This window comes from Lissotriton helveticus, chromosome 10, assembly GCF_964261635.1.
Source record: "Lissotriton helveticus chromosome 10, aLisHel1.1, whole genome shotgun sequence".
Classification (NCBI taxonomy): domain Eukaryota; kingdom Metazoa; phylum Chordata; class Amphibia; order Caudata; family Salamandridae; genus Lissotriton; species Lissotriton helveticus.
Genome location: NC_136071.1, coordinates 1,120,160,216 through 1,120,185,021, shown reverse-complemented (window position 1 = coordinate 1,120,185,021; position 24,806 = coordinate 1,120,160,216). Strand labels below are relative to the sequence as shown.

The following is a 24,806-nucleotide window of genomic DNA, read 5'->3' as shown; positions in this document are numbered from 1 at the left end:
TGCTACCCCTGCTCCCATTCCAGGCCAGGAGGATCATGGTCCAGGCCCTGATCCTCTCTCGCCTGGACTATGGGAATGCCCTGTACGTGGGAGCCCCAGTAGCTGTGACCCATAGACTCCAGGTCACACAGAACTGTGCTGCCCGCCTACTTTACAATATCCCCCGTTGGCAGTCAGCCAGGAAAGCTCTGAAGGAGCTTCATTGGCTCCCCATAACAGCCAGAGTTCAGTTCAAGGCCATGTGTATTACGCACAAATCCTTCCACCGCACCGGCCCTGCAATTCTTCACACCATAGCCACCCCTTATGCTCCCTCCAGAGCCTTACGTTTCAGCTCCCTGAAATTGATAACTACCACTAAAATTAACAAAGCTCGCTGGGGCGGACGCTCATTCTCCCATACTGCGGCTGGGTACTGGAACTCCCTTCCCCTCTCCCTTCGAGAAATCAATAACCACCTTTCATTTAGGAAGGCTTTAAAAACTCACCTGTTTGCAAAGACGTGTTGATCCCCATGAGCCTGCAGCAGAATTCAGCTTGAAGCGCTACGAGGCCTCCGGGTAGACACGCGCTATACAAGTGCAATTTCCATTCCATTCCAGTACCCATAGCCTGTCTTTCACCGTAAAGTTAATCGCATGTTATGCGCTTTTATAAAATTACCGCGATTTCGTTAGCATGTTTGTTCACGCTATGATGACACTGGTACCTTGCGCTCACGCGCGTTTTCTTAACAACGGACACTATGAGACGTCCCTTAATATCGTCAGGCACTCGCACAAGTCGGGTTTTTTAATGGCACACCATGCTCGTGATTTAAGTCCTAGTACGCTAATGATTCTGTCCCTTACTTACGTTTGACCCGCGAAAAAAGCTGTTGGTGGAGCACTTGAGGCACATGTAATTTTCACGGCTTTTTTTCACTTTTTTTTTTCACTTTTTTTCACTTTCACGTGGTCATTATCACTCAGGATTTATTTAAAACGGGTAAACTATGGTTTTAATGTGTTATAGTACATGATACCGATTGCTATGTCTGATTTGATTGCAGAGGCTCCCCGATGAAGGGCTCACCATAGCCCGAAATGCATTGGAGCATGGAAATAAGTTTCTTGGAACAAATTTATTGTGAAACATTTAATTGATGAACTTTGCAAGAAATCGAATTATGAATGATTAAAATTCTTTTTTGAACACTTGGAATCTCCTTTGTTGAGAACCTGAAGGAGTGCCCTACATTCAGGGATGTCGCCATGATCTCATGGTGACACATGATGTATTAGTCTTTACTAAGGTGACATTGAGCAATGACAGCATACTGAAGTGGTTATCAAGGGTGTGAGGAGTGAAGATATGCCATGTGGGGGTGTTTCATTGGGGTACAGTGTGAGTATCCGGGTCAATGTTTTCTTTAGAAATAAATAATTCATACCAGCCAATTTCAGCACTGGGTAGGGAATGCTGAGTGAACGAAAGAGTTTGGCGCAAAGTTTTGAAGACTGCTTTTCACTCATCGTGGGCTTGTGGCGGTGTTTTCAAATAATTTCCCTTTTGGGATTTTGCTAATAGAGAGTTGAGACATTTCAAGGTCAATAAACAAAGCAACGTTAGAGTGTTGTAAAAGAATACTTCACTAGTATTACTTCCTGTACTCATAAATAATTTTGTGATTCATTCCCTAGGTTGTCCACTCATCTTAACTTTGGACTACTTGACTGAAACTGTGCCCAGATTTTGATTCCTCTGATGGCGTTGAAAAATTTATTTCATCAAATATACTGAGGGTTTGTTATAATTTCGTTTGCTCACAGTAGAACGCAGTAATTTCTGATAATCCTCTGTCTTCACAGTACTAGGCCTGCGTGGAGTTTGCAGAGTTTTACTCTACGGAACTCCGGAAAGTGCTAGAAAAACTCTGCCATGCTATGCGGAGTTCCGCCAGCGGTGGAGTCTGTTAAGTCACTCTGCTCGCACTGATTTTTAGTGCCAGGAGCACGTCCTATGCTATAAAATCAGCACAAAGGGCAGACATTCTACTTGAGCGTCCACTTCCTCAATGCAAGAAGCAGATTTCTCAACGCGAACGGTCATACCTGCCGCGACCACCCACAATGAGAAACCTCACCAAGAGCAGGTCTAACGTGCAATTATTTTCTCGCGCGCGCTCGCCAACTTAAACTTTGCTGAGTTTTTTGGAACTCAGCACTCTGCATGGAGTGGGAATTCTTTGCCCACTCTTACAGAGTACTCCCTATGAGGTTCTTAGAAGAGGCTTACTAATGCCCAAAACTGCAAAACACCAAAAGCCAAACTGAGGCAACCTTTCTAATTTCAGATATAATGCAGCACAATTACAAATTACATAACCTTGTGTAACTAGTGGTAAAAAGCTTGTCACATTGTCAGTGGATGTCAACTTGCTGTGGACCTTGAAATTGGTTGGTATTTATTTTAAGCATGAACTCTCTATTAACAATGCTATTAACAAATACACATTTTTTTCTATAAAAAAAAGTTGAGATAAACAGTTTTAGTCGTAAAGTATGCTTTTCTTGACATACATACCCTAACCAGTGATGCCAGGAAGCGTTTTTCTGCCTCGTCTCTTCCGTAGCACTGGAAGCTGTGAGTGTAGACGTTGTACTGGTACCCGTAGAGTACCACCTCTGTGCTTACATTTGGATTCTGCTCAGATTCCTCAGGAATGAATGATATTTGGGTGGATGCTCCTCCTAGGTCCATAGCCCCAGTTGTCTCAGCTCCATGGGGATGGACCCATGCCCTCCAGATGTTTTTCTGGTAAAAAATAATAAAGATCAGAAATTGTGTTAATTTTCTTTGACCTATTATTTAATGGTCACAACGAATTCAAAAAGCTACCACATTACCCCCTAAAACCACAAACACACTCAAAGGATCCTACCTCTTGTTGATTGTTCTACTGAATATCAACCCCCAGAATATCATGGTACAAGAATATCGATGACAGAATATCATGATACAAGAATATCGAGGACAGAATATCATGGGACAAGAATATCGAGGACCGAATATCGAGGGACGAAATATTAGAAGGTGCATACAGGGAAGTATACATTTACCTTTGCTAACTCCACATCTACATACCTTGAAGATATATGTACATTGTAGAGACATATATGTGGAATTGTGTATAAAAAATCTAGACTTACCAGTAGATATTTTATTTTCTCAATATTTTATCCTTGATATTGTGCCCCGTCGATATTCTGGGGTCGATATTTAGGACACACTCCATCCTGATCCATCAGAACACACACTCTCACAAAGAGCCACCCTGCATGGGACTTCCTTACATAAGAAGACACCTACCAAGAACCCCAGAACTCTTGATTTGCGTAGGCACTACCCAATATAGGGCAACAGGGTAGGGGCATTGGCATGCTTTTGTGAAGAGGCACACACAACATTGGAGCTTGGGCACTACCATCTTTTCACTAAAGGGCAGGGGCATGCATAGGATAAAGGCATCCCTTATAGGGTATCAGATTGATAGTCAACCCCCATGAACTCATTGGAAGTCATGAAAAAGTATACTTAAGCCCTCATTGTGAGCAGATCAGTAAATGGTCTGATACTTATCGCACTTGATAAAATTCAACTCTGCTGAGTCGGAATTTATCGGGTGTGATAAATCCCACCTAATAACAAGTTTTTGGGGATTAACACGAGAATTTTGGTTCTCACCGCACCAATGTCCGCATGTTCTAGTAAATACTAGGCGGCATTTTTGACAGATAAAAAAGGGCTCACAACTGTGACGTATGGTGAGTCTGAAGTGAAAAAGTGACAGAGGGAGTTGTCAATACAGCAAGAGCAAAATTGTGAGATGGGCGATAACGAATGAATATGTGCACTAGCATATAGTAAAAGTGATTGTGTGAATAACATGATGAAAGAGACGTTGAAGTAGTAATTAAGGGAATGAACAACAAGAGGGTCAACAGCACTATGGAAATGGGGATCAAAAAATGTAAACAAAAGTGAGCAAATGAAGCAGTAAATCTTGCAGTGTGTGATAATTGGAATCATCAGGCTTTCAGTGGGGATTTAGGATAGCGCAGAGGGGAGGTGGACCCACAGTGGATCGCCTCCATGAGATCTGTACATAACCTTCAGGTCGCAAATTTCCGCATCGGCAAGTAAATAGGGCTTAGAGAGTGAAACGCTCACTGCTGACATCTAGCATGAGCTGCAAGTCACAGAGTGTGAATTCTGTGTAGGCAAATACAGTCTTTCAGACTTATAAGGTTAATACATTAGATAACAGTAACACATGTTATGCACAGCACTTGCAAAGGAACACCATAATAGAACTTGATTGTTTTTATGGGCAAATGCACCCTCCAAAGCTACTGAGACTGATAGAGTGCTTTCTCTACTCGGCTGAGTGAAGGTGATAAGAAGGAATTGTGTTTCTTTCTTCTCAGCAGCGGAGACTATGGTAAGTTCTAATACTCTCCAGTTGGAAGAAGGGCTTACGTTGACTTTCAATGCTGTCGTACAGACAAAGAAACAAATATGATAGCATTCACTACTCCTTCTAGAGTTGAAGTATATTCCTATTTCGCTCACGTATGTTTGGAAAACACTGAAAGTCCTTCTGAAGAGCTTGGGACTCCTAAGTAGATATTACCAGGAGCACAGACACGTTGAAAGACAATATGAGGTGGTACGATGCATTAAAAAACAGAGTGGGGAGCTGTGAATTCTTTGTCACTGGACTTTGATAAAAAAAAAGGGGGTACGGGTCATTTGGGATGCATCCCAATAATATTTTCCTGTTTGTTAAATTGCCTACAATTTTAAATAATTTAATGGAGCATCTTCATGGATTTACTTTTAGGGGCTTATTACGATGTCGGTCAGATGAGGAGTCGGTAGTCCCGCTTCCATTATTACGATGCAATCACCTTCACGGCAACCGTAAAGTGTATTTTTTCCATTACAGCTTGTGCTGCCGGCTGCAGCACAAGCCGCAATGGAAAAAAGACACTTTTAAAACCTCCATGCCTGCCACACAATGCAGGGATTTCAGCCTTATAGCAAAGGCTGCTAGGGGACGGGGCTCTTCTAGGGGCCCCAAAAGCCACTTTCCAACAGCCTTTCCATGTCGGAAAGGCCGTCATGGAAAGGCTGTCAGAAACGGACATCATAATCCCGACCCCAGTGCCTGAGCTCGCACTGCCGGCATTTGGGGATTATCTGGCCAACCGATGCTCCGACTGTATCTCCGAGGCATTGGTCTTTCCCCCAGGCTGCAGCGGTCTGACCAACTGCGTGGTAATGCCCAGGTCAGACCGCTGAATCCAATTGTTGGACGGACCACCACCGACAGGCTGTCGTGGCGATCAGCCAGACATCGTAATAGGCCCCTTAGAGTCAACTTTCATATTACAATGAAATAAATCCAAATCACATCACTAAAATATCTAATAGCAAGTAAATACTAAAAATATGCCAAAATATTTAATTAGAGGTATCTTTGAGGTTGTGGTTTGCGTTATGTTTTTAATTAAATACTTTCTGTTGATTTAATATATGGGTAAAAGTCAATGTAAATAAATGCATTAAATCCAAGGATTCAATAAAATGTTCCTTAATGCCATGGATAATGTCTAGTGTTCAATTGGAGTTAGGTTTTAAAAGAAATGTAATTTAATATTAATAAAAAAGACTCTATTTCAATGTAACAGAGTGCATTTTGGGTGAAAAAGATTGTGCGCTCAGAGTGATGGAAGGTAGTTGTGTGGGGGTCAAAGAAATGTTCATTTGAAGTTGAAGGCAGGGGATTAATGCAATGGGGTCTGGAAGTAAAGGGGGTAAAGGAATAGCAGAAAGAAGTGATGGTGGAAGAATCAGTGAATATTCCCTGGGACCACTGATATACTTTGCCTAATGCTTTGCCTGGCTGTCTTGCTCAGTGTCAGTGGTGCCTAAAAGCACAAGTAGAGCACACGAGCCAAAGACTGAGGTACACAACCCGGGAAGCTTGAGAGCGCCTGCTTGCCCTCAGTGTGTTTTCTGACTGTGTATATGGGGAGTAATAGAATTTAGGCATACCATCTATACCTGATTTGAGGAAAAAACATTCACAAAAGCTTCAGTTGCAGATTTCCAGAGCATGAAATTCAGTATGAGGAAGGTGTGAAATATTTTTGATATCCATTAGAGGATTGGTGTTAATAGTTTTGCATTAATTCAGGGACCTGGTCTGAGTGTTTTTTATATCTCCACAAAGCTCTCCACCCCAAGCTCGTACAAAACCTACACAATGCAGTAAAGGCCTATTCGGCCTTAGTCTGCTGGCCTTGCCTGCTGGAGAAAGAGAATAGCTTTGGAACTCTCGCGAAAGAAGAACCAAGCAAGAGAACCTGTGGGCACCTCTGGAATCCTCACACAAAGCATTAGCTAATGAGAGGCACTTTAAACCACCTGCAACTTCTCAACTGTCTTCTTGTTCACTGTGTGGATCCAACAGGCTTAATGATGCTGTGTAGCCTAAGTTGCATAAAATATTTAGACCAGTTATATTTTATAATATTACCCATCATTGCCTCACCCTACCACTACATTGCCACCACTACATCTTCTATCACTACATAGTTCAATTAAGTTTTATTGGTATTGTACAATTACATCTAACCCAAACCCCTTCAACCCTATCAGAAACCTACTTTTAACTTCATAACTTTTTCTTAATTGTACTACCTTTCTCATTTGTGCCTTTCAAACGTTTTCTCATTTTGCACAGCCTAACCCTAACCTCTAGATAAATAAATTATTTGTTATTTGCATTAAAGTAATCTGCTGACATTTAAATGTATGTAATTCATTTGTAATGTATTTTATTTAATCATCTAACCATACTTTTTTGTTTATTTTACAAGGCTATAGTTAATTAAATGAGCATTCTCACACATCCTGTTAGTGTATTTAAATATTTCAAAAATGTTTCATATCATTAAACTAACTTTTGTTTTTATTTCAAAAATAGTATTTTCCCCTTTTATGATTATGTTTATGTAAGATGCAGATCTCACTTTTAAAGGTGTTAGGGTAAATTGCTAATATTCTTAAAAATAATCTATTGATAAGCTTTTTATATATTTGTTTTTAAATTTTCATTAATAGCTTAACCTTTACCTTCCTATGTATTTTTATCAGTTTATTCTTTAGTTATTTATAAAAAACATTTTAACATTTGTTTTTAAAATTTTAAATCTTTATTTAATATAATATGTAATTTATATGAATAACACAGGCACTAAAATAAATGATTTTACTGTCACAATGTAGTTTGCCATGTCATTCATTGTCTAATTGTTCTGTCAATGCAGTGGGGCTATGTAAAGGCCAAGCTATGTAGTCGAGGTGAGGCAGTGGGGTTATGGTTTCGGGCAATGTGCATTGATGACTTGTTTTCATTGCCATAAATTAATTTGTGGAGGAGCCATACTGATGTTTGCTCCCAATTGAAATTCAGATGTGAGAATCTCTTGCCACTTTCAGGCTACTCCGAGGAATTTTTACAGAAATGTTCACATAACATTCTCATTCAATCTTTGGCCTCTCACAGACGTTCACTGAGGGCCCTGATCAGTGCTAGTTGTGGTTTTAGCTAAATGGATACTAGTCCAGGATGGGTTGGACCACAGGCCCCACGTTATCCACATATCACTCCCAAATGTTAACATGCATCCTAAATTTTAACATGCATCTCAAATTTTGACATGCATCTCCACCTTAAATAAAACAATCATTGGTGGAGGTGACTACACCCAAAAGATAATAAAACATGCAGATTCTTTCACAAACCTCCAGGAAGTTCCCCATTAAATAGTTGGCTGTAATCCATCCGTACACACCTTCCTCCTGCCCAGTAATGATCTGCGCTCCCCTAAAGTCGAAGGGTTGGTTGTTGAAGAAGGAGTGGATGCTGGAGAGGACCCCATCAGCAGCACTCCAGTTCTGTGACCTAAGCAGAAACAGATACATGTTCACACCTTCATATCTCCTCTAAACCTTCCTCATAATGGTGCTGATTACAGAAGAAGCCAAACTGCTGACAATTGTAAATTACATCTACACCAGTTCTTTCTCATTACACAATTCATGAAACCAGGGTTGCAATGAATCATAATAGAAATATCATACATTAGAAAAATAAGCAGATGGCATGCACAAAAAGAGGAACATAATGTGAAGTAACTTATGGCACGTCTAACTTACAACTTCGGGTATTGATCACACAATTGACTAGAGTGTTGAAATGTGACTAAACCATTTGTAAAATATATATTAGAATCAGAACTATTCTCCGAGTGATTAAACTCATTTCTACAGTACAATACAAGTAGAGGACTTCACAAAAACACATTATTGTTGGTTCTGTAGAGGTGGCAGAAGGATATGTCTGAATAGCCTATCAGCAGAAGACACAGTTGGAAACAGTTGGAAAAAATTGCATTGGCTAATAGAGTCTTTGTTCCCTCTATGACTCATCACTTAATCTGAGAAGAAGGGGTTATGTAGGTGTAGGTGGAAATCTATGTTATCTTCCTATAGGAATATCCTAATTATTGAATTTGCCTCATGTTTTTATAGCAAAGAGAAAGTTTTACACTTATATCCTCTATTCTCAATGAAGAATATTTTTTTCATTTTATTGCATTTTTATTATTGCATTTTGTTTTTTAAAGCTCAATTGTTATGGGAATGTGAATAATTCATAAACGATATACATACACGAACATATACATGTCAATGTCAGGTGCAACAATAGCCATAGTTTAGGCAAATGTTTATATTAGCCACATTTCTCTAATAATGTCATAACAGAAGCATTTTAGTTTATTATCCTAAGTATTTAGCTTCTCAACACATTTAACATACTAAATTTTCCAGATAAATGAATTTTACATTGTTATTGAAATTAAATAATTTAAAAACGTTCTTTTTGAGGTCAATTATTTTTAGTATCTGATCTATTTTTAGTATCTGATCTATATCCCAGAATTCAATCAGATCTCACTCACTGTCTACTCACCCCTCGAGTTCTTGCCCCATCCAGACACTTTCCTGTAATATGAGTGGTTTAAGAACACATATTGGGTTAAGAAGGATTGTCCTGTCCTAATGATACTGACACATTTGTGCATTAGAGCACCAGAGAGTGGGACCTGAGTAGAAAGAGGATGGATCTGCGGAAGCAGGGGCGGCTCTAGGCTCATGGTGCCCCTGGGCGGGGAGCGTAGGTAGGGGGCCCCGGGGGCCCCCAGAAAAGGGGGGGGTCAGGGTGTTTGGAAGTGGAACAGAGCCAGAGGCCGCCAAATCCCTGCCAGGGGTCGCCCGCAAATATGTATCCATCCTCAGAGGATTATTATATTAAGGATATATATTGGCGTGGCGGCCCCTGGGGTTTGGTGGCCCTTTGCAGGTGCACAGCTTGCACATGCCTAAGGCCGCCCCTGGCGGAAGCTACGCTATGCCTGTTATTGGCCCAGAGTTAGTCACATCACCGTAGATGTATGAGACATGGAACATGGAACATGCAGCATGTTCTTGATGCCAGGAAGAATGTGTCAAGTGTCATCCTATACCTCCTAGCCCATCATCGGTACTGGACCTACAAGTGCTATTTATAGCAGAGTTGCTTCCATTTTGCCTTTTAGATAATGAATTAAGGTCTTCTGAAGTACTGAAATATGTTCCTGTAGTTAGATTCTATAGTTATAGTTGGGTGTTCTGGTAGATGTTCTTGTTTTCTGTTAGGGACGTCCTTGCTGTAGTCCTATAAACACTCAATTGAGGTCTATGGGCCCAAAGGATTCTAATGCTTTAGAATACTACAAGAGGGTCCAGGATGCTTAGGGGTAGATGTATCAAGCCTTTTGCGATTCGCAAAGGCCGAAATTCTGCGAATTTCGGCCTTTGCGAATCGCAAAATGCTTTTTTGCTTTTTATGAAATGTATCAAAAAATCTCAAAATAACGAATCGCAAAAATTTGCGATTCCTTATTTTGCTTAAGCATTTAAGGAATCGCAAATTTTGCGATTCCTTAAATGCGATGTATGTGGGTTTTAGAAATTGCGAATTTGGGTTAAGAAATCGCAAATTACGACCAACTTGTAGTTGGTGGTAATTTGCGATTTCATTTAAAAATGCCCTATTTGGCATTTGTGAAGGTGGCATGTGATGCACATACATGCCCATAGGGCATGTATGTTCGCCATATGCACACACATGTAAATTTCAGGGGTGCAGCAGGGTGTCTTTGAGACACCCCTGCACCCTTGAAATTATTCTCAATTTGCGAATACGCAAATTGTGATTTGCAAATTAAGAAGTATTTCACAATCATTCCTATGGGCCTCCTGGCCCATAGGAATGCATGGGAAATTATTCCTTAATTGCGAATTCGCAAATTGCGAATTCGCAAATAAGGAAGACTAAGAAGTCGCTAAAAAAAATCGCAAAATGGAATCTTGATACATCTACCCCCTAATCACATCCTTACGTGCTCCTTTATGCAGTCACGGACATACATCTGCAGCAGTCTTTCAGAGCCAGGTCATGAACAGCAGCTTGTTATGTTATTTTTTGTGTGTATTTGAATAGCACACTAGCACTCACGAGGGTATCCTGGCGCTGCGCAGTGTGTGTGCCTAGCCGTGCCTATGGTATATTGGTTAATGAAAAATATAACGTGTACTCTTTTAGATCTTGTGTTTTTGTTCCTTCAGCCCTCTATCAATTATTTAAGGTCTATTTAAAGTACATATCAATTAGGTTTGCTACAATTTTGGAGTTACCCTTTTTAATGCTATTTTCATTAAACTAATTAAATCAACTAACTTTATTTTTTGGTGGGTCTTACCTAAGGCGATGTAGTGGCTTGAAATTTAGTTTTCATCTAAAAGTAGTGTTGTTGATGTAGTGAACCACTGATATGATGATAGCCATATAGTAGGGATATGCAGAACACTTCTGTACTATTCATATTAGAGCTATCTCGGTAAACAGCATATGTCAACAAATGCAATACCAGCCCGTCAGGCACAAGGAATAAAGAAATATTTCTAGAGTAACCACACTAGGTATATAGGTGCAGTGGGACAGTGGCTTCATGTCTGCACATGTTTTAATACTTGAGTAGCTCCATCAGGTGTTTGTGTGGAGTGGGACAGAAGCTTAGTATCTGTCCCCATTTTAATACTAGAGTAACCACACCAGGTGTATAGGTGCAGTGGGACAGTGGCTTCATGTCTGCACATTTTTTAATACTTGAGTAGCTGCATCAGGTGTTTGTGTGCAGTGGGACAGAAGCTTAGTATCTGTCCCCATTTTAATACTAGAGTAACCACACCAGGGGCCTTATTTATGAAGGCCTTGCGCTGCCGGTGCGTCACTTTTAACATGGGAAAAAGTGACGCACTTGTGGCGCAAGGCTTTCATAAATGAGGCCCCAGGTATATAGGTGCAGTGGGACAGTGGCTTCATGTCTGCACATTTTTTAATACTTGAGTAGCTGCATCAGGTGTTTTTGTGCAGTGGGACAGAAGCCTAGTATCTGTCCCCATTTTAATACTAGAGTAACCATACCAGGTGTATACGTGTAGTGTGACAGAGGCTTAGTATCAGCATCTATTTTAATACTAGTGTAACCGCACAGGTGTATAAGTGCGGTGGGACAGCAGCTTACTGTCTGCACAAGTTTTAATACTACAGTAGTTGCAGTATGAGTGCAGTGGAACAGTGGCTTACTTTTCACACTCATTTTAATGCTAGAGTAACATCACCAGATGTATAGGTGCAGTGGGACAGAGGTTTACTAGCTGCATATATTTTAAGACTAGAGTAACTGCTCTGGGTGTATATGCACAATGGGACAGCTGCCTCACTATCTCCACAAGATTTAATACTAGGCTAACTACACCCATTGTATAGGTGCAGTGGGACAACAGCTTACAATTTGCATGCGTTTTAATACTAGACTTACTACAGCCCATTTGAAGGTGCAGTGGGACAGCAACCTTATTATCTACACCTGTTTTAATGCTGGAATAACTGCACCTTGTGAACGCATGCTACGGGACAGCAGAATTACTATATGCACAAGTTTTAATGCTGGATAGTTATGGCCATTGTAAGGTTGCAGTGGGACAGCGGTTTTGCTATTTGCACATGTTTTAATACTAGAGTAACTGCAATAGGTGTAGAAAATTCACTTTACTATCTGGATATGTTATACTACTAGAATGACTGCACCAAGCGGTCAAGGGTAGAGGAACAGCAGCATTACTATCTGAACGAGGTTTAACACTAGAGTAATTGCACCAAGTGTACAGATGCAGTAAGACAGCAACTTTACTATCGGCACAGTAGAGTGACAGTACCAGAGGTCCTGGTGCACAGAGACAGCCGCATTACTATCTGCATCAGAAGTAATACTGGAGTAACTGAACCAGAGGTACTGGTGCAGCAAGACAGCGGCATTACTATTCACAACTGTTGTAATACTAGTATCTGCACCAGGTGTACAAATGCAGTGAGACCGTGGCATTACTATGTGCACAAGTGTTTGCATTAGAGTGTCTGCACCAGGTGTAGAGATGCAGTGAGACAGCTTTAAAGCAACAAATGCCCAGGTGTATAGAGACAGCGTGACAGTTGTGTCATCGGTCCAAGGTTTACAGGAAGGCTGTGAAAACAGCAGTACTCTGGTGTGAACAAACGGTGACAGCAGCGCTAGCACTGCCTTCATTGACATGCCTTGTTAAATAATATGGGGCGACTTGGTATTCCGGGGAACAACAAGACAATAATGGTTACCTCAGGGGGAGTTTTTGAGCTTATGCCCCCTTGGCCTGACAAATGTGTCTACATCCACAAACAAGAAATTGGTTATTTTATTCAATTTATAGCATTAATGCATGCACACACACAAAGCCAAATTTGATAGGTCCTCTAATGTTGGTGAAGTGAGTAGTGGCAATGGTGAATGATAGTGTGTTGATGCTGTTTGTAAAAGCAACACACAACACCTTTGACTTGGTAGTAATTCAATTTAAGAAAGCACTCAAATTTTGATTTAAATTTACAAACACTGCAATATATGCCAGTCAACAGGTAAGTACATCGACGTTTCGACCCCGTAATATTTCCACAGGGTCTTCCTTAGGACAATTTTGGTAGCATACCAACATTAGTAAAAGTAGTCAGGAAAAGTCAGTGAAAAAAGCCCCCAAAAATTAGGACAAGTCACAAATTTGCATTACGGGTCAAGAATATTTAGAACATTGTCACTACTTTGTAAACAAATCCAGACACTGTCTTAGATAAATCCACCCATAACAGCGATGTGAATGGAGAAGCTGCCTCTTGTGCACAAAACAATACATGAACATACATCCATATTCTCTGAACATATGAAATCAAATCATAGAACCATGTGTACTGGTGAATTAACTTGTAAAGCCAGTTTGGATATTTTCTATATACCGCTCTGTTGTTTCTCTAGATTTTAATTAGATAGATATCTATCATTGGCTGGTCTCTATTAGGTCACCAAGGGCCTGATTCACCCACAAAGAAGAGACATACTCCCGCCAAATAGTGTAAATGTATACATTTGCCAAATTCACAAACATTGTCAGTGGTAGACCCAAAAGGCTATTTACATCACAGCTTTCTAAATGTCATACTGGGAATATTAAGTGGCATCCGCTGTTTCTGCATTTTAGAGTTATAGGCAGGGTGTAACTCTGCAGTGGGAAATGACGTTCCAATGTACATTTTTGTTTTCCTTCTCTCTATTTCTCCACAGAGAACTCCCTTCTCCAACACCACCAGCAGTATGCCGATTTTCCATTCCTGTTTCCAACATAATCCACATTTGTAAAGCGCACAATCACCCGTAAAGGTCTCTAGGCGCTGTTGGCCGTCGGTAAGATTAAGCAAGCTATTGCCCAGAGTCACATGGTGCTGGGCTAACCTGCCGCTGGTGCCAGGGATCGAACCGTGATCCCCAGATTCCGGAGTCAGTAGCCCTAGCCGCGGCGCCACACCTCTTCCTTGCCTTGGAAGGCAAGTTGCTCTAGTTCTTTCCTAGACTCTCCCAAAATATCTAGGGTGGCAGGGAGTCAAAAAGGAATTTGAGAATGGCAATAAACACATTAATACACCTGGAAACACACCTTGCTGCATGTCCCAGGCTCCCTGCTGTATACCACCATGCTGATACCCCCTTCTGCTGGTCTGCTTCTTATCCCATAGTTACCCAAAATGAAGGTGCAGGTCAGAGTTACCTCAGTAGCCGCATTCCAGCTGTTGCCCCCAAGTAGGCTGGAGTGCTGTTGTGCTGCCGATAAGGGATCTTATCCTTGACTTTATTTGTGCAGTCTTCTAGAGATTTGGCAGCTCCATCGGGGTTACTTGCATAGTTGGCTATTCCAGGACCTGAAAGAACAGAGACAGCCGTTATTGTGCATACATGTAGAGCCTGGGGCGGACAGGCCTTTTAACTCTCTGGGCATTTTCCCCATCCCATGTGGACAAATATAATAAAAAATGTGAGAGGGGCCAAACACCCGTCCTCCCCTAGCCTTATTAGGTTCCGGGGACCCATCCCACAGGGCCACGTGTTTTTTTAAAGAGGAGGGGGGCCATCCCCCAGCCTATTTTGGGCCTGGGGAAAAGATCCCCAGCCCGTCTGTTTTTTTTAAAAGGGGTGGAGGGATGCGCGCCGCCCCCTTCAAACCTATTTTAGCCCCGGGAAAACACCCATCCCCCAGGCCTCCATAGGTGGGTGCCCCGGTGCCTACTTGGGACATCTACAAAGCAAAACGTTGGGGTCGCGGGTGATCCCCTGGACTACGCAGCCCCGTCTGGCTCCCCGCATGGTGCAGAAGTCCGCATTGCCCCCTCTCCCACCAGAAAGAGCATTTACTTCTGCTGCTCCCTACTGGCGGGAGCAATATGTGTTCTGTTTCCTTGTCCCCATCAGTGCAGGCAGGGAAACAGAACACAAGTCTGCTTGCAGCCAGCTGGAGCATTTTTAAACCCCTCACTGTCTGAGAGCAGAGGTAATGTTTGCTCCTGCTTTGCAGGAGATTTAAACATGTTCCTGCCAGATGGGAGAGAAATCGTTTCCCTGCTTGCGTTAGAGCATGCAGGGAAATTACTGTGTCCTGTGGGTGGGATCCCGGGACACGGTAAATGAGCCAGCCCCTGAGATTGGGTCCCTGGGGCCATTAAAGGCTCAAGGAGGGGGTCTGTGTGGTTCCCCTACCTTTATTTATGAACCTGGAGGATGGGGTCCCCAGAGCCTTTAAAGGATCAGGGAAGGCAAACTCCCCTCCCCTGATAAATACATTGGGCCACAGGGGATGGGGTCTTCAGGGCAGAAAAGGGCATCAGTAAATTCATAAATTAGGTCATAGAACATGTCATGAGTGATGTAATAGGTGAGGTCATATGCAGTGCATAGCTCTATGTTTTTTAAGATCAAAATGTTAATGTTGTCACTGACATATTCACGTAGCTATAACCTCACTTTAACCTTTGGCTTTTTCAGTGAATATATATAATATATAATAAATAGATTCACCAAAATAACTCCTCAGTAAAGAGGACTCTGGCACTTCCCCTGATTGTGCACAAATGGTTTATTTGGCCAACGCTACCAATGCGTTTCGGTCCAGACTGGACCATGTTCATGTTCACAGGCGTAACTCTGCCAATGATATTTAAACACATTACATGTTCCGAAATGCATAGTGTACATACTATTGTACTTTACAATACTTCTAGCCACAAAGTGTCGGGAGTATGTACACACACATACATATATATATATATATATATATATATATAGTAGCTCCAATTTCCTCTAAGATACCCAGCCGGGTCCGAAGAAAACAGCACTCACGGGGTTTACAGTGTTCAGCTAGAGGGTTTATTCAAGAACAAATGCGTTTCGGGAATGAAATCCCTTCGTCAGTGTTCACATCTGAAAACGCTGCGCGTTTGTTCTTGAATAAACCCTCTTGCTGAATGCTGTAAACCCCGTGAGTGCTGTTTTCTTCGGACCCGGCTGGGTATCTTAGAGGAAATTGGAGCTACTATTTATCACGCGGGACACCACCGCGTAACAGCACCCGCTTTTAAAGAGTGACCCGTGCAATTGGTGTAAGATAGGAGCTTCGATATATATATATATATACATATATATATATATATATATATATAAACACACACACACACACACACACACACACACACACACACGCACACCCCCCCCTCCCCCCCACCACCAAAGGTTAAAGGGACGATTAGTTAGGTGAAAATGAAAATGTCAGTTAAAACATACAGTTTTAAACTAATAAAACCACTAAAATTCACCAGTTATAGTTATCACAGGTGACAATGACCTGTGTCTTAAAGTAACTAAAACGTGTGCACTCAAACTGGTACTATAACTGGTACCTGAAGCTGAAGTCAGGAAGAGGAGCCTCATTCTAAAGGAAAGGAAAGAAGTTCTTGCACATGTCCCTTAACAGAAAGAACATTCTTCTTTTTATTATTATAAGCTCAGAACATGTTCCTTAAAGTCCTGGTTTATCTAAATGTACAAAGGCAGTTGCTCCTTGCACAGAGTGATGTCTAGCAGAAAAGACTGAGTTCAGAGTTAAGTCATTGATGCATTTAAATTAGTTACTCTTTCTAGAACAGTTGTTAAATTCACCATGGATAAATACAGAGTGGGTCATTTGTATCATATTAGTTATCTCTTATAGATACATGTCTATTAAACGTGAATTAATGAGTTTAATGGTGTGTGTTATAAAGTGAATTCAAGGTGCTGTGAGTTAATGTAAATTGGTTCATATCTAGTTCTAACATTTTGGAAGTCATGTGTTAAATGGTGTGTGTGTGTAATTAAATTAATTCAAGCTGCTGTGAGTTAATGTGAACTGGTTCATTTCTAGTTATCATTTCAATTCAGACTTTGCATCAAGGGGAGCAACCAAGTTGATCACAAGTGATTGCAATTTTCCTTTAACTCACATTTGAGGTACAGTTTGTGATGTTACATTTTTACTACGTACAGACTACTGTGATCTAAAGCTCATTGTAAAGAGCAAGTGTAAGCGAACTCTTAAAAGCATTCTCTGTTCGAAAAAATGGCCAACTGTCTCCAGTAGCAAACTCAAGCTCCAGAATGTAATACAAAACTTGATGATTGAAAATAAAGTTATAGTGTAGAAGGAAAAATAAAAAGCTGTAGAGACCAGAAAAAACAAAGGGTTCAACCAATTCAGGCAAATGGAGATGATCAGCAAAGTGGAAGCGGGGAAAGGAAAACCAAACAAGTCCAATTTGCGAGCAACAAGCAGCAGGCATAGCTGCGATGCAACGTGAACCCAATTCAGTCTCCTCACATATATGTTATCCCAAAAGTGATTCTGTAGGAAACAGGGAATGAAAGCCCTTTATGAAGCTTTGCGAATACTAATGGAGGGCAAAGGGAAACCTGTTAAATATCCCAAAGTGTAAAGGGTTAAATGGATTATTCAAGTAAAAATACATGTTGGCACAAAAAATTTACATCCAGATTATCAAGATCTATTTTAAGTACCTTCAGTATTTCAGAGGCACCAAAGATACTGAATTAAAGGATATTATACGGCATGTGCTAAGTCATTTGAAAGTGTGATTTCGAAGTGTTATTCTATATTGTAAGAGGGTCGATTCAATGTTCACAAGCATGTGGAGAAAAAAGTTTCACCTAAAAAGTTCATGCTCAGATTATATGCATTATATCCATTTACGAGAGACTGTCGCTGAATTGAACATGGAAAACTGATCTATTAAGTCAGGAATCGTACAGCTCATGGTACCAGAAACGACCTTCAGAAACTGGCTATAAACTTTATTGAAAAATCTAGCACATAGACCATTTCTTTACTCTATTGGGGCTACTAAACTTCTCTATACTCAAAGGGAAAATTAAGCTTTTATGTATTGATGGGATTGGTAGAACTCTTTACTGTGACTTCTATTTTGGATTTTGAAGCTAACTGCCGATAGTAGAGCCCAGCAGTTTAGCATTTATTTAACTTGTACTATTTTTTCGAAGAAGAAAGTAGTACAATCTTGTGTTTAGACTTAGAAACTCTTTAGAGACTCAATTGAAACAATTCTCTGGTTTATAAGCATTCTACTGGAGCTAACTATTGTTGATCAATGATTATATAAACTGTAAGAATGTAAAAAGCTCAAATCTTGTAGCTAGTTTGGGTGATACATCTTGGCGTCCCAAAGAACGTGCCCCCCCCCGGTCAGTTGGGAACCAGGAGGTATGAGACGACATGCACAGAAACAAGGAAAAATGCATGAAGTGACTTGTGAACAACAAAAAAGCAATCTTTGCTTATCTAAAGAGAGTAAGAATGTATTTCTCTCTCTTGTAACCGGATGGAATCTCTCCTTATGCCACGCAGGCAATGGGGAGCAGGAATGGACTTTGACGATAACTCCTGATGGAGCCTTTTGGTCCTGGTTGAGATTTTCTTCCACCAGGGAACATTTTGGAATGAAGATCAGGAACACAGCCAGTGCCATCACTAATGTCTTGACCTTGGAGATTCTGGGGGTGATGTCCAGCACCATCCACTTCAAGAATACCACTGTTACACTTGTCCGGAAGCAGAAATGTTCCTTGGGGTTTTACTTCAATGTTGTTCACTCTTTGCCCAAGATAACTAAAAGTCTCAGAGTACAACCTCTCCCTCCCAAGCAGTGGAAACCTTCAGGAGCGCAGGGAAATGGTCCACGTGAAATATGTTTGTTTAATTATTTGGTTATTGTCCAACTCCTGGCATTTTTACTCCCAAAATGTTTGCTATTTCCATATAATAATTACCTAGAGAGTCTTGTTCCCCAAGGTAATTACACCAAAAATAACACGTCATCACATTTAACCAGCATTGGCAAAGTCATTAGTTCTCTGCTTTCAATAGTGTTAGCCAACCTTTTGGCTTTGCCATTGTCTTTTATAGATACTGTTCCTCTTTGGCAGATTGACCAAAGGGAAAAAATGCATTGTTTGTCGATGTGGGGCTAGCACTTGCAAAAAAATAAAAACATCAGCTCCTGTGCGATGATGTAAATGTACTAGGTAAGTTGTTTTCTATATTGTCTGGATGAGTGGGTTCATTATTGTGATTTTTTTAAATCCCATTTTATTAAACTTTCAAACAATGACATACATACATAAACAACAATTGCATTCTTACATAAACAGAACCATAATGGAAATGCTGGTCTGATGACACTGATTTTTGTCATTGTAGTTTACGTCGTTTAGTTGTATGTTCTAAGTTATCATTTCATTCTACAATAGCTTATCAATACTCAAGAAATAACCATTATCATTCTCCAATCTATCAACTAATAATGGTCAAAGCAATCCTTTCTCAATTTGGAAACTCAAGAGATTACATCACTGGGATACTTGTGATTGCTATGTCAGTCTCTTAGTTACATCTCAATCTTATAGTATTTTGTTTCATTTCACCTGCAGGTCTCCACTACAAAGACTAGTCGGTCAGGTAAGTATAAGAGATGGAAAAGAATGGGGGAACCTCTATTAGCTAGGCATTATCTATTCTCACGCCCACTTGGTATAAATCTGGATTGCCCTCCCCCAAGACAGTGAGTCTGGTACGTGCGATGCCCTCCTCCAGGTTGGACATCGTTAATATCTGGAAATTAATGTCATCTAGTAATTTCAGGTCTGTTCCTTTGGCATTGTTTAGATTTTGGCATTTGTGTGGTGTCTGCACAGTAATGTGATTCAGGTTGTAGTGCAGGATGTATGTTTTTCTTGATTGAAATACTCTCTGTGATGTTTTGCTCATCACAACACTTTGCCTCCTCTTCACGTTGACAAAGGCAGAGAAGGTTTAACGTTTGGCAGATTTGGGGCATCTGCTGAAAGATGGTGTTTTTGGGCAGATACTAAAGCCTTGTGGTTTCCCTACATCATTTATAGCTGAAGCCTCAGCTGGCTCAGCCAGTGGAAACCCTTGACCTGATGCTATGTCCATCACTGGTATACAACACAATAATGGCGTTTTGTCCTTTATATCGGAAGCCTCTGGAGGGAAGTACCTGAAGCAAAGTACATTAGTCAATTGTTTTTTTGAGAAAAGAACAAAATTATGTGTGCCTCTTACTGAGATTGGCAATCCCAAGAATTGGATGAGGTGGGCTCACTCAGGTAATGTGACATGCTTCATTATAGGCACCTCGTCCCACCCTGGTAAGATGATGTGACATGTCCGTCACTGGGCCACAAGGTCACAGTGGCACTCATCCTTCCTACTAAGAAGGGCATGACCATTAACTATTTCCCCTACCTTGGAATGCCATGCAGGACGTGGTCATCCTAGGTAGGGAAAAACACACACAATGATCCTGACACGCAGAGAGAAAACTCCCTTCGCTGCAGGGCCACTGCTTTTCTGTGTTTTCCTAAAACAAACCCCATTTTAGAAGATTGTTTTAGAAAAATAAAAAGAGTATGCTTAGCGATGCCAAAAAGCATGGCACAGACTCACCTTACTAATCTACCTTTGGTGGAATGACTGTGCCTGTGGTTGCATGAACGCAGAGTGAATTCCACCAGACAGGTGGAGATCTCCATTTGGTGGGAACTGACCGACCAGCAGAGCAGTTGCTTGGACTTACACTGACCTGGCAGCATACTTGGGGTCTAAATTCTCTCAAATGTCTTTACCACTGGCAGTCATTCCTGCCCATTAAGGTATTTGCTTCCCCTTTGCTAACTGGCACATTTTCTAGTCCCACCACGAGTCCCACCAACAACTCTTGAAACATATTTTGCTCAACCCAACTCTTGCAGTATAAAAAGTTAAGAAAGCGCCTCTCCCTCCGGAAAAACAAGTTAGAAAGTCTAGCTATCCTTGTAAGTAGTATTCAATTACTTTATTCAGAAAAAAGTAATCCAAAAACAACTTTTTATAGTAAAATTAATTAATTATTTAATCAAATTATAAAGCGCATTGCTACCCCAAAGGGGTTTCCCAGTGCTGGTGAGGAGGAGAATAACCAATACTCAAAGGCTTAGAAAGCCAGGTCTTAAGCATCTTCCTGAATGTTTCAAAATAGTTGCAGAGGTGAAGATGGAGGGGTAGCGAATTCCAAACCATGGGTCATAAAAAACCTAAAGGATCTTCTACGCATCCACTTAGGAATTTAAGGGCAGTTCAGAGAGCGTAGGCATGCCATAAACACCGTTGCTAGCTGTAAACAAATATCAGAATTCATTTTTTCCCAAGCACAATCAGAGCGCACTCGTCTATAACACACCAAACCATTTTTACTTATTTTGCTGAAAAAACAATAATTCCCATCCCAGGTTATTTCATAAAAAGTATGCCATGTTAGCTGTAAAAAGAAATGGGTTTGATAACAACAAAAAGTTAAATTCACTCTCCTCACTACTATAGAGGAACAGACACATACATTGTTCAAGATACATATACATTTTTAACAATTCACAGGTGGAGGTGGGGGGGGGGGTCCCATCTAGCAAACTTTAACATTTCATATAGGCACTTACTATGTTTGCACACACTTAGCAACTTTAGCTCATGCAAATGCTTTACAGTGGAGTTGGGTTTGATTTTAGGAGAAATTCAGAATTATAAGAACAAAAGAAAAACAACTCCCAATAATTTTTTAGTTTTTAAAGAAGCACAGCTAGAGCACCAGCTAGTTGAGATGAAATCTAAATATGTTTAATTGAAAAAAAAGCAGTCCATTGTCCTTTTAGTCGATGCCTAGCATGAATCCTTAACAAACAGCCACACTGAATCTCAAGATAGTATAACCTACAAGCCTGCACTGGGGAATCTGTATTTAGAAATGTGTGGAAAAAATGCACACAAATCAAAAATTCCATGTACGTATTGTACCATCTGTTGCAACAAATGTACAACTCATTAAAACTACTTATTACAAACCAAATCGAATGTAAATATGCAAATTTAAGAATAATTTAATAGCCAATATATTATGTTGTTTGAATTAATATAAAAAACAGTACAGTGCAAGTGAAAATATTAATATGTAATACAATGATATTAAATAGCTCTAGAAATACAAATTCTGAAATACAAAGAAAACTAGCTTATTTTATTGTATTTGAAATACAAATAAGAAAAATAGCTTATTTTAAAATTACAAAAGTAGTTTCATAATTTTAAAATAAACTGTGTATGTTTTAATATTTTTTATAAAAATGATCAATGTTAATATGTTTAAACTTTTAAAACTTTAAAAGGGTGTTGTGCAATTGTCAGCATTAATTGGGCTTTTTCATTAGCTTATTCCAACTTTCTTATAGGGGAAAATGGTTACAAAAAGATGATTTGTGGCTGATTTTGTATGTAATAAAAACTCATCTGAATAATTCTCAAAGTGGATTACCAAACATTTGTCCAGCCATATAGCCCACACCAACTGCACCCCCTGTCCCAATGTTGTCAAAATGAATCCTTACCTTTCACATTGCACTTGAAGGTCTGGGTGACAACTCCTGTGTTATTCTCTTTTTCTGCAGGCCACTGGTACACATAGACTGTCGTGCGGGAGGATCCCGCATCGAGGACTATGCCATGCTGTCAATAAAGATTGTATTCTACAGTTAGAATTGCACCAACCTTTGACAAACTATCTTTGAGTACTACAATCTGCTCAAAATTCACTTATCATCTTAACTTTGGATATTTAGCCAGAATTCTGTATAACGTCAGATTCTAGATTTCAGATCCATGAAGGATGGAAGGAAATCAATGTGTCTTGTCAACTGATCAACATTAGATAACATATAAATTAACTGCACAGCTCTCCTCATATTTAATAATACAATCTGCTCAGAATATTATTAAATACATCTGTAATTAATTATTTAGACAAGGTCCACAAGACAAAACAAGCCTGTCCATTTGCCTCCCTACTGTAGTAACTTCAACTCTACTTATGGCCCGATTCTGATGCGGGTTGGAAAGCTTCCTGACTGAATAGGTTTGGAAATTGTTTCCGACCCACTTGGATCGGGAGAGTCCGACCGACGGAGAACGATTAATCCGAATGCTTCCAGATACGATTTGGTTGGACTTCCATTGACTTAATGGGGGCATATGTTCCTAACCGCATCGCAATTGGGCCCTTGGTCGGGAAGACATGTTCCCGATCGGATTTGGAAGGAGCTAATGCTATTAGGAGGCCTTCCTAACCGCATCAGAATCAGGCCCTAGGTGGGAATGCTTTCCTAACCGCATCAGAATCAGGCCTTTAGTGTCCAGTTCTGTCTTTGCAGTTACTCTATGATTACTCCCCTGTACCTGTCCAAGGTCATTTAGAACTCGTTTAATTATATGGATTCCAAATGTCTTTATGCTACCCAATTCCACGAATTTTACTCCCTTTTATGGGTATAAGGTTCTTATGTTACTAACTGAGCCCCCTGAAACAAGTCCCACGACCCACTGATCTAGAAATGAACTTAATCTGGGATATTCTCAAACATTGTAATGTATTTCTATCCCTAAGACATTTTAAGTCCTTCAATCTCTTGATAGGTAGGGACTTGACTATACAATATCTTGTGTTTAAGGTCTGAATTCCAAATATCTGATGGCACATGTGTGAGGAGATATTGGCTGATGGTTTGCAAGCTCCACAAATGTGTGGCTTGGTTGTGTTTAGCAGGAGGTCCTGATTTATAGTCGGGACCTGTGACCAGTAAGACGGCCAAGCACAGAGGGCAGATGCTGCACATATAGAGCCAATGAGTCCCTGCATGAATAACAACAATCTGCGTGTGCCTTCTGCTCTGTTATGCATTACATGTTATGAGCAATGTAGGCACAGTGACCAAGGACATCTTAAGAATGTGGGTGCCAGGGCCCAAACATAGTTTGGGGGCCCTATTTGAAACAACTTTAAATGTATTATTATTGTGCATATTTTGTAAAGTGCATGGCTACCTAACAAGGATACCCTGCGCTAAGCTCACTTGGTAAAGGGGTCACTCCAGTGTGTAATCACCAAAAGCAACAGAATTTAAGAGGAATTTGTGGAAGGAAACAACCAGGTTTCTAAGAGTTTCCTCAACACAAGCAATGAATCGCATTCTTTCAGTGTTGTAGGCAGATTGTTCCAAATTCTTGGTTTGAGGATAACAAAAAAGCACTGCCTCCTTGGCGGGATTTCCTGATCTAAGGAACTACGGCCAGTCTCAGTTAGCTGGAGGGTAGTGAGCATGCTGGTGAGTACTGAGACACCAATGATCTCAGGTAGAGAGGTCCGTTGTTTGAAAGGCATTTGTGCATATAGGACAATGCTTTAAATTGCAAGTGCTGCTCTATGGGTAGCCAGTGAAGAGTCCTTAGCAAACTGGCTGTTGAGGAAAACCTGGGGGTTGTAACAAAAGGTGTGGTGCAGCATTTTGAACAATCTGGAGGTGCTTAAATAAATATTTAGCAACTCCCAGATAACCGATATTTCGATTGTGCAGCCTAGAGATAACTACGGCCTGGACTACGGTTCTCTGAGCATAAGTGGGGAGGCGGCACATGATCTTTATGAGCCTATTCAATGTGCCGAAGCAGGTGGCTGCCACCCTGCTAGTCTGATGGCCCATAGTAAGTTTGTCCTCCCATAAAACACC

The 24,806-nt window shown here is 40.6% G+C and overlaps 1 protein-coding gene across 1 annotated transcript in view; it reads right to left on the bottom strand.

Annotated features, from left to right (window-relative positions):
• Positions 1 to 24,806, bottom strand: part of ENTPD3 (ectonucleoside triphosphate diphosphohydrolase 3) — a 184,609-nt gene that overhangs the window by 37,818 nt on the left and 121,985 nt on the right. Inside the window, exons 3-6 of the mRNA XM_078663900.1 lie at positions 22,635 to 22,752; positions 14,350 to 14,500; positions 7,858 to 8,017; positions 2,566 to 2,796 (exon numbers count right to left, since the gene is read on the bottom strand). Of these exons, the coding sequence (XP_078520026.1) occupies positions 2,566 to 2,796; positions 7,858 to 8,017; positions 14,350 to 14,500; positions 22,635 to 22,752 (660 nt within the window). The remainder of the gene's footprint in view (positions 1 to 2,565; positions 2,797 to 7,857; positions 8,018 to 14,349; positions 14,501 to 22,634; positions 22,753 to 24,806) is intronic.